Source organism: Merops nubicus, unplaced genomic scaffold (genome assembly GCF_000691845.1).
Source record: "Merops nubicus isolate BGI_N331 unplaced genomic scaffold, ASM69184v1 scaffold18647, whole genome shotgun sequence".
Lineage (NCBI taxonomy): Eukaryota > Metazoa > Chordata > Aves > Coraciiformes > Meropidae > Merops > Merops nubicus.
In genome coordinates this window covers 2297-12983 of record NW_008618519.1, presented here as the reverse complement: position 1 = coordinate 12983, position 10687 = coordinate 2297, and the positions used below count along the sequence as shown (strand labels likewise).

General features: G+C 45.3%; 1 protein-coding gene across 1 annotated transcript; it reads left to right on the top strand.

Annotated features, from left to right (window-relative positions):
* The first annotated feature begins 6 nt into the window (after positions 1–6).
* Positions 7–2276, top strand: EXOC8 (exocyst complex component 8). Its single transcript, XM_008943479.1, has 2 exons — positions 7–616; positions 1314–2276. The coding sequence occupies exons 1-2, from the start codon at positions 542–544 to the stop codon at positions 1920–1922; spliced, it is 684 nt and encodes a 227-aa protein (XP_008941727.1). The 5' UTR covers positions 7–541; the 3' UTR covers positions 1923–2276.
* The last annotated feature ends 8411 nt before the right edge of the window (positions 2277–10687 follow it).

The following is a 10687-nucleotide window of genomic DNA, read 5'->3' as shown; positions in this document are numbered from 1 at the left end:
GGAGGAGGAGGAGGAGAAGGAAGAGGCCTCCGCTGAGGAGGAGGTGGTCGACCTCTCGCTCGAGTGGATCCAGGAGCTGCCTGAGGACCTGGATGTCTGCATCGCTCAGCGGGACTTCGAGGGGGCGGTGGACCTCTTGGACAAACTCAACGAGTACCTGGGGGACAAGCCTGTGAGCCAGCCCGTGAAGGAGCTGCGGGCCAAGGTGGATGAGCGGGTCCGGCAGCTTACGGACGTGCTCGTCTTTGAGCTGTCTCCAGACCGCTCGCTGCGGGGAGGACCGCGGGCCACCCGCCGAGCCGTGTCCCAGCTCATTCGCTTGGGCCAGTCCACCAAGGCGTGTGAGCTCTTCCTGAAGAACCGGGCGGCCGCGGTGCAAACAGCCATCCGACAGCTGCGCATCGAGGGCGCCACGCTGCTCTACATCCACAAGCTCTGCCACGTCTTCTTCACCAGCCTCCTGGAGACGGCGAGGGAGTTCGAGACGGACTTCGCCGGCAACAACGGCTGGTACGTCGTCTGGGCCCGATCTTCCGTGGGGATGTTTGTAGATGCCTTCAGCAAGCAAGTGTTTGATAGTAAAGAGAGCTTGTCAACTGCGGCAGAGTGCGTCAAGGTAAGAGGGTCCAAAAAGGGTGGTGCGACGTGGTAGTCAAAATAAAGGCTGCAAAGCTTGTAAATCCTCGCTTCTAACCCTAGTTTAGCTGACTCTTGAATGGGTCTTGTAAATCCTCATTTCTAACCCTAGAGCCTCTCTCTTTCTCAAGGTTTCCTGCACCGAAAGGTTAATATTAATTTGGGATTGGTTTGTTTTTTTCCACTTTAACAGGGGAAAGAATTAAGATTAAAATACACAGCTAGGAAAACTCTGCCTTTATAAAAAATGCAAAATGTGTTTATTTCTAGTTTGCTTTTAACCATTAGGTCCTAAAATTTACATAAGCTATATCGGAATGATGGGTGTATGAAGACTTTTTGTTTATTTTCCAAACCTGTCCTGAATTACATTTCCATAATTTTTTTGCAGACTCACTTTCTCAGGTTGTGGTTTCTTTCAGGTGCTAGCAGCGGGGGTTGGGGGGGGAAGTGTGTTTGTGTGGATTATAATGTAATTGTCCAGAGTATTTTTGACAGCCAGAGTTTATCTTTTGGTTATTACTTTATCATTATTAAGGAATTTCTTATGTAGGAGATGTAATTGTAGTATGGTTAATGCTTACCTGTTTTCTAAGAATGATAAATTTGGTAAATTTCTAATATTGGAAAGGCACCTGCACACCAGTAACACCCTTCGCTTTCTGTTAATACCCAAGGTAGCTAAAGAGCACTGCAAGCAGCTTAGCGAGATTGGACTGGATCTCACCTTCATCATTCATGCCCTTCTGGTAAAGGATATCAAAGGTGCTTTGCAGAGCTACAAGGATATCATCATCGAGGCCACCAAGCACCGCAACTCCGAGGAGATGTGGAGAAAGATGAACCTGATGACTCCAGAGGCACTGGGGAAACTCAGGGAGGAGATGAGGAGCTGTGGGGTAGGCAATTTTGACCAATACACAGGTGATGACTGCTGGGTTAACCTTAGCTATACTGTAGTAGCTTTCACTAAGCAGACTATGGCCTTCTTGGAGGAAGCGTTAAAGCTTTACTTCCCAGAGCTACATATGGTTCTTTTGGAGAGTCTTGTGGAAATCATCCTGGTGGCTGTCCAGCATGTCGACTACAGTTTACGGTGTGAGCAGGACCCTGAGAAGAAAGCGTTCATTAGGCAGAATGCTTCCTTCCTGTATGAAACTGTCCTTCCTGTTGTGGAAAAAAGATTTGAGGAAGGAGTTGGAAAGCCAGCCAAGCAGTTACAGGATCTGAGAAATGCTTCAAGATTGATGCGTGTAAATCCGGAAAGTACCACCTCTGTGGTGTGAAGTGACCTGACTAAGAACAGTGTGTGAAAGCACTTACTGAAGAGGTTGTGTATTGAATATGTAAACTAAATGGGGGTTTTCTGAGTCCCTGTAAAATACAGAAGTAAAACTGCTGGCTGCAGTTATCCAGAAGCTGAAGATTTAGAATCAAAGCCTGAAAGGTTGCAACACTTTTCTTGGTGGATAAGGGGAAAAGGATCGAGAAGTAAGGTGGAAGTCACGTGTCTGTGGACAGCATATCCTGGGAGAATGGCTTGTGTAGTGTTTGTGACTTGGGAAACACCATAACAGACAATTTTTGGCCAAATGTTTGTGAAAGTCTTAAATATATGTATACTGTATGGCAGGAAAAGATCACTTCTCATCATGCCATTGTGGGAGTTCCTTTTTAAGGCAGTGTTCTGGTGGGAGAGGAAGTGCTGAAATGCTCCCAGGGTGTGGTATTCAGTGGGGCCTGTCCATCATCCAGATGTGACTCAACACTGCAGGAAAACAATATGGATTTGCACAGTCTGATTTGTTGGGTAGCAATGCAGATTTCTTCAGTTTCTTCAATGCTGAAATTTTTCTCAGAGGCAGATCTAAATAAACTTTTTTTTTTTTTAGATAGGATTTTGTCTTTGGTTGATGGGGCTCCTTCTGTTTAATGAGCTGGCCTGAAATTACAGCTCTCTGAACAAACCTTTGTGGTCAGAAACATCTGTTGTCTTAAGAGAAAAAGTGAGATGAAGTTTCTTCCCTACCCCTTTGTTCCCCTTCCTTGTTTTCTCATGGACTTCACTGAGGTCAGGTCCATTTGGTGAAGTATGCCTTCTTGCTTGAGGTGCTCTCATAAGTTCACTGTGGGCCATTACCTGCTGGTAGAAACTATAGTGAAGAAGTATAAATGCTCCTGAGATGTGCAGGGCAGGGAGAGAGTTTGAAGGTACTGGGTTTTTTTGAAGAAACAGAATGCTAGTTTTGCTGTACAGAGGCAGCACAGGATGAAGAGACTAAGTGTGAGGCTTTTTGTAAATGATGTGGTCTTCAAAACACACACTCTTGTCTCCTGCAAGTAATGACTATGGTTTCCTGCAATACAGCAATAACCAAGAACACTTTTTTTCAGAAAACACGTGGGCTGTATTTGGTTGGGAACTCTAGTGCAGATGGGGGCAGTTTATGCAAATGCTTGTGTGTTTGGATCGAGTGGTGACGGCTGTCATGTTCAGTACGTGTCTCTGAAAATAAAATAAGCCAAGTCTTGTGCAAAGCCTGGCTTTAGGAAGCTGTCAGCATCATTGTCCTGCTTTGAGCCCACCCAGCCAGCAACAAAGTGCCATGCAGCTGCTCACTCGTTCCTGCCCTGCTCTGGTGGGATGGGAGGAGAAAATACAACAGAGGCTCAAAGGCTGAGACAAAGGACAGGGCAGGCTCACTGACCAGTTATGGCCCTAGGCAAAAGACAGACTCGACTTGGGGAAGCAAAGTCAATTTAATTTAAACAAAACCATCACCAATTCACCAGTTCAGCCAGAGTAGGACAATAATAGCTACAACTGGATGTTAAATACGACCCTTCCCTCCACCCCTCCCTTCTTCCTGGGCCCAGCTGTACTGGCTCCTCCCTGGCAGCAGCACAGGGGGCAGGGAGTGGGGGTTGCGGTTGGCCGCAGTCTGTTCCATGTGTTTCAGATGCTTCTTCCTCCTCGGGGAAAAATCCTCACAGTCCTCCCCTGCTGCAGCATGGTGTCCCTCCCGTGGGAGACAGTCCTCCGTGAACTTCTCAGGTAGTGTGGGTCCCTTTCAAGGGCTCTAATGCCCTCAGTGACAGATTGCTACAGTGCAGGCTTCCTTCAGAGTCATGGGCTTCTTTTGGATCAGCCATCTGCTCCACTGTGGGGTCCTCCCTGGGCTACAAATGGAATTCTTCTCCACTGTTGATCTCTAAGGGTTGCAAGGGCTCAAAAGGATGGCTCATCACAGGCCGAAGGAGAATGGCTGCTCTGGTGTGCCTCCACTCCTCCTTTCATGCTGACCTGGGTGTCCGCATGGTTGTGTCTACTGAGGTGTCCTACTCCTCTCTAAAACAGAAGAGCTCCCAAAACAAGGGAAGTTGCCCAACAGGTTTTCCTCTCTTAAGTGTGCTGTTGCAGAGGTGCTGATTGGCTTGGCCTTGGCCAGAGGCTGGTTCAGCTTGGAGCTGGGGAACTTCTCAAACTTTCTTACAGGACCCATGCCAGCAGCCCCTTCCCTACTAACAAAACCCCACCCAGACACAAGCCCAACACACACTGCCATCTAAGCTGTGTAAACTTCTCCCCCTATCATGCAGACTCTCTTACTTGTCAGAAAATCATGTTCAAGCTGAGCAGTCCTGTGTTAGACTCTCAGTTCGATAAGTGTCCTTAGCTGGAATAATTTGGTCTCCTATTCCTCCTGCGCTTTAAAGTGAAAGCTTCTGCAACTTGTATCATGGTCATGAATGCCTTGTGACTACTCGAACAAACAAAAGATACTTCTAGTAAAGCATTCTGTGTAACTGCTGGACCTTCTTCATTTCATTCCATTTTCACAGTGCTAGTTCAGTGCAGTCTCACTTTAGTGTCTGGTTTTCGTTCTCTTGCATTTTTGATGCCTTTTGTACTGCCAGGTTTTGTGAAGCGTCCTACTGTCTCTGCTCACTTGCATCCCAGTGTTTGGGCCTCTTGCTAGCAAATCACAAGAAAATATGTGCAAAGTGGTTTTAAAGGGTAACTCGGTGCTCTTAGTTAAAACTGATTGAAAATCACTAAAATAGCAATAGTTTTATTTTAAGGGACAGGGACAGTGTGAGTCAGAACTTGTCTGAAAATGTTATTTCCAGGAGAGAGCTACACAGGTGTTGTTTCACTAGTGAACTATCTTTGATAACAGAACCTAGTGAAGTATGTTGAAATATCTTCTCTGTCATCTGTTTAAAGTGGGCAAAGGTAGCAATGTGGCCTTACCTGATTTGAGAAGTTTTTTCTGGTGGATTGTATGTGAGAGCTCTCCATGATGATGGCTGTTTTGGAGGAGAAGGGAGGGTTTTTTTTTCTCTGAAGATGGGTATAGTTTTTCTTTACAGCAAAAGAAAGCAGAATAGATACAGATGAGCATTATGTAATGATTTTTTTTTTCTGTGCAAGAGAAGGGTAAACTGTGGAACTGCAGCTCAAGACTGTGGTGCTTGAGGATTTTGTGTAAGAAGCTGAACTGTAGTTCCCCGATTCCCAGCTCTGGCGTAAGACTGACTAGGAGGAAAGCCCTCGTCAGGCTTCTGTAGCAAGCTGGTATAGCACGTCTTCATCCTCATCAGAGGATGAAACAGAATGTAATCCTGCCATGTGCTCTGTTATGCCTCTGTCACCCCTCTCTTCATCAGCCTGTTTATGGCATGCAGGGCCTCCTGGTTTTGTGTCTGCCTTTATCCATGGAGCAGGGGGGTAATGTGGATGTTGGTTTAAATGGATATGGGAATCTGGCCTTTTGTTTGGGTGAACAAATACCATGTCCAGCAGCCTGTCGCAATTCAAACGTGGATTTGTATAAACTGCTGTAGGTAGCATTAGTATTTTGTAGCTTCTGAATCTATTCATGTCATAAGAAAGAAAAACCAGTGGCTTAAGGAAAATGGTGTGCAATTAAATTAAACACACATTCTGTGTTAACTTCGGTTAACAGAAAAAGTCAACATATGCTGAAAGTTGTGGTTTAATAAATTTCAGATTTGTAGATGGTAATTTGGAATGACATTTTTCTTTTTCCGAGCTGTACACTTGTGGGGATGATGTTCAAGTTGGGATCTGCAGTCAGTAGTGAATAATATGATACCAGTTTTGATTTGGGGAAGAATTAGTTGTATTTTGTTGTTGTTTTGAGACAATTGCTTATAAAATCTGATTTCCTCTAGCTGCTATGACAAAATTTTAGGTGTAAAATGAAGGTTTTTTTTTTTTATAAATTCAGATGTATTAGAGTTTAATAACTTTTCTGAACAGTGAGGACCATGTATTGAAATATTTGGACATGCAATACTAGTGTCTGTATCTGTTTTTATTACATCATCATCAGAAAGAGGATGTTGGTTTGAAGTCAAGTGCGCTAATAAATTTCCAGTGAAGTCAAAAAGCTTCAGGTCATTCTCTTGTGAGGGGGACTTAAAAGGCATCCAGGTGATGAAAGCCAAGTGTTGTCACTTTAGTTACATTCCCACAAAGTCATTGTGTGGCTTAGTAAGGTGAAGTTGGCAGTGCTGGGTTGATGGTGGGACTTGATCTTCCAACCGAAACGATCCTACAGTTCTCTGGTTGTAAGCTGGAAGAAAATGTTTCTCAATGTTGTATCTGATTCAAAGCAGGGAGGGGCTGTACTCTAGCGTAATGGGACTTTGGGTGGGTGTGTGAGGCCGTAGCAACACCAGGGCAGCGTAACGCTGCAGCGTTTGTTACCTTCCAGAGGTTTGTTTTGTCCCTGGAGTCGGTTCGCGCTGGGCTGGCACGCTGCACGTGCAGTACAGCCTATCTCCTCGCTAGGTGGAGTCCTGCCCACGGAGACCTCAGCGCCCACCACAGCTGGGCAGCATGCCTTCGCATGGTTTTGTAGCACTTTGGGGAATCAAGATGCTGCACCAAACGATACAGATGCTAGGCCAACTCTTCTTCTGTACTTGGTGGTACTTTTCTTCTGCATTTTCTAATTTTTGTATGGCTGATTTCTTAATTCTTCATGTTTTCTTCTCCTGCTGCGTTTTATACCACTGACAGGCATCCTGCACAGGATCTCAGCTTTCTGCTTTTTCTAACCCTGTGTACCAACATGGGACTTGTGTTCTGCCTGAGAGACAGTCTGCTGGGCTGTCGGCCCCTGCAGAGATGTGAAAAGTTGCTTGTCCCAGCTTCAGCCGTCTTGCGTAAGATGTTCAGCTTCACGACTTCTCAAAGTCAGGCTTCTGTGACCTCTTGTCATTGTACGTCAGTATTCAGCTGAAATTCCAACGAGAGCTCTGCTTCTGACGCAGCTTTGCACTCCAGCACAAGAATGCAGAAAATCCCCACCACCAATCTTGGTAACTCACACATTCTTTATGTTCTTTTTGCTGCACGATTCTTTTGATTTAGTTGGATTACGTTTTACTTTAAAATATTAGTCATCTGAAAACTCCCAGTGTGTTTTCTCTGAAGAAAAGAATCCATGATGGGGTTTATCTGTCAAGGAGGTTTGTGAGCATCCCCATTCAGTCCCTACAAACTCTGAAAGGTAGTGGGAAGAGATACACCGCAAACTGTACCAAGAATGTTTCCCAACCTTATGTAGTATACTGGTTTGTGAAAATAGATTTATGCACTTTATAATTACAAGGGATGCTGACGAGAGTAATAGATCAGAATTCGGCTGAGCCACCTCAGACACAGAATAATTACCTCTTTGAGTATTTAGGAAACTTTGCTAATACAACTTCACTGGACTTAACATGCCTTGTAATGCTGTTCTCAGCTTCAGGGTTGCAGGCTGAACTAGATTCTCTGCTACTGCTTGACACAGCAGAGAGAAAGTACTAGCAAGAGACCTGGCTTCTGCTGACCACCGAGCAGTATTCCCTTTCCCTATAGTTGATGTGACTGATCAGGACAGCTTTAAGGCACTTTTAGATCACCATCCTGTGACCCTGTGTCTCTCACTCCCACGCAGTAGCTGGATCATGACTGCATTCCTTTTGATGGCCTAGACATCCCACTTCTCACCCAGGCAGAAGATGATGGGAGAGGATGGAGAGAACCTGCTTCCCAAATTCCTTGAAGAGAGCTGCGGTGGCACACGATTACCTGCGGAGGTCCCACAAGAGCTCTGCATTGGTGAGCACCACGTCAGCACAGGGGAAACACATCCACTGTGTATGAAAGTGGATACGATTGCATTCAATTCGCTCTCACAGACCAGTACGAGAGCTAAAAGCAAGTATGAAAGCTAAGATATTAATCTCTTCATGTCATGGCAGGAGCTGGACTTGGAGACATTAGCTTAGATTACCCAAAATATAATTTGGCCCTGCAGTTGTTTGGAATTTTGTTCAGATGTGCTAGTATGTTGGCATGTGATTATTGAATGTGTTTTCCTAGGGAGCTGGACCAGGGAGAAAAGCAAGTAGCATTAGCCTCACTGCTGCTTGGGAAATCTTTGGAAATCCTTGGATTAATGATGATTTCAAGTTATTAAAAGAAAATAATAATCATGAGTTCTTCACCTACATGCACTGACACATACATTTCCTTCTCTGTCCTCCCAGAAAGCTGATCCAGTTACAATAAAAATTCACATGAAGGAGAGAGTTAGCAAAATCCTTTGCTATATGAAGCATGTAAATCTAAACACCTGCAGACCTGGGCAAAATGGAGATCTGACCTTCAGACACCCCTGAGCCTGTCTGTGGGCTGAGAGAAGACTTTGCCTCAATACTTCCAGACTTCAAGTTCTCTGGCCTTTGGATCATTCTTACTGTTTCTAAAATCACAATTCTCAGACAACTGTCTGTGCCAGTCCGATTTGTTAAGACTAACGTGCTTTGTTATTTGGATTTTTTAAGTACAGCTTTACAGCACTGCTGCAGTCTAGGGATTCCTGTTTTCAGTTCTCCAGACCAGTTTTCATAATAGGAAGAGGCCCAGCTCCCTGCCTCAGCTCCTGCAGGATGGGGCTGTCAGAAGAGTTCTTGAACCTCTGCAGAGAATCCTTCCTTCCTCAGGATTCTGTGAATTTTTCTTTCAAAATGTGGGTCTCTGATAAGCAGCTCCTGTTGTGCTTTTTTCTCCCTCACTAACAATTGGCAGGATTGTTTGTTTTCCCACTCTGCAATGTAACTTCTCCAGCAGAGGTGCCAGATTGGCTTTGTGGAGGCAGGAGGCCAAACTACATGCTAAATTACAGTCCCTGCATCTGTTTTAACATAACTCAGGCCATACACCTCCCTGCCCACTCTTGCTAATGACAATATACGTGTGGAGGAGGTGGACTGGGAGGGCTGCAAGGAAATATCTGTAATCCTTGTTCCTCCAACTTCCATCCAGCAAAGTGCTTAAGCACACACTGAAGAGCATATGTCTCCCTGAATTTGAGAGGCCTACTGCTGTAGTCAGAGATAATTAGATGTTAAAGTGTTTTTTCACACATGGAGTATCAGTCAATTTCTGCTGAATGTCACAAAACCAACTGGCAAAGCAGCAATGTGTCTGTGTGATACTAGAGAAACAGCAGCACATGAGCAAACAAAGTGTGCATTTCTGTGACACCTCAACTCTGGTGTGACCAACAGTGGTCCCAAACAAAGCCCTCCTTTTCCTCAGTGGGAGCAGTAGGCTCCATAAATCACCAGCATTACGCCTTTCCAGGAGGCAGCACTGATAGAGTTGGACACGCTAAAATAAATTTCCTTCACCTGACCAGGTGTGATACATGGCACCACGTTAGGGTGGAGTAAACGACCTCAGGAAAACGACAAAGGGTGTGCAGGGAGGGTGGATCAGCAGCTGTTCTGGGATGCAGCCCCATTGAGTCTGACACCAGTGCCAGCTGGCACTCAGGGCAGCATTCCCAGCCTCCTTCCCACACCTCCATCCTCCCTTGCTTCACCCAAACCGAGCATCTCCTACCGTGAGTGCTGCCCTCCTGCCATCCACCTGCCCTACAATAGGTCTCCTCCCTCCCAGTGGGGTTAAACCCCATCTCTTTGCTCGGTGAGGAGTGATGTGTGCAGTAGGCAGAAGGCCCCTGCAGCACAGCCTGACATCTTCACACCAAACAACCCCATCCTGGTGCGCTTGTAATCAGTCACCTTTTTTTTTTTTGTTTTCCCCTGAAGTTTATTACCATTTAAATAGCCTTCCAATCTGAGGCATCCTGGGGGGTTTCTGGCTCTGCTGCTTCACACTCTGTGAAATTAATTCCTGTAAGATTGTGTCCTCACAGGAAAATGGTACGGGTTCAGCTAAAGTGGTTTAAAAACTGTTTTAAACCCACGCGAGACCTTCTGTGGCCCTTCAGTTTTGACTGGAACACTTTCTATGTACTTGACTTGGGGTATAATACTCTTGGACAGGAAAGTGTTTATTCCCAACCAAAACTGCAGCACTGAATCCTGCTGTCTAGGGCAACGTTTTTGACTACGGTGGGAAAATTCCATATTTAACTCAGCATGTGTTTTTAGGCCTTGAAGATTTAAGGGCCAGACTGAAAATGCCTTTAATTGGGAAGGAATTAATTGCACAGGTTTCCTCAATGCAGTCAGCATAGTGCTCATCCAGGTAATACTCCCTGCAAGGCCTTGCCTCATGCCTGCACACTACTTTTATTCCTGTGTGTCTCTGCTAATCGGTTCCTGTTGGATGGTAGGCCTGGTTACAGGGATTTCAGATGAAAGGTACAATCAGTTAACACAATGTAAAGATAGTTTGAAGAAGAAAAACAAATGGCTTGTTTTCCTCTTGAGCTCATTTTTTTAAACATTATTTTTTTCTGAAGCAAACTCACAAGGAGGACTCAGGCTTTAGATGGAAGTCAGAACCACATTTGGAAGGGTTGTTCCAGTACCTCAATGTCAAGCATGCTCGAATGGAGCTTTTTCTGGAGTACCCTCGTGGTCATCCAAGACCAACCCCAGGTAAGAAACACCTAGTTTGTCTCTTTTGCACCCACCTCCATGCAAAGGTTCACAGTCCTGGTTCCACCACAAAAACAATGCTCAGCTTCACTTTGAGAGAGGTGTGCATGTA

Bases quoted from the DNA above. Each gene is read 5' to 3' on its own strand.
- EXOC8 (XM_008943479.1), top strand. From the start codon at position 542: ATGTTTGTAGATGCCTTCAGCAAGCAAGTGTTTGATAGTAAAGAGAGC. The intron at 617-1,313 runs GTAAGAGGGTCC...TTAATACCCAAG, and splicing joins CTGCGGCAGAGTGCGTCAAG to GTAGCTAAAGAGCACTGCAA.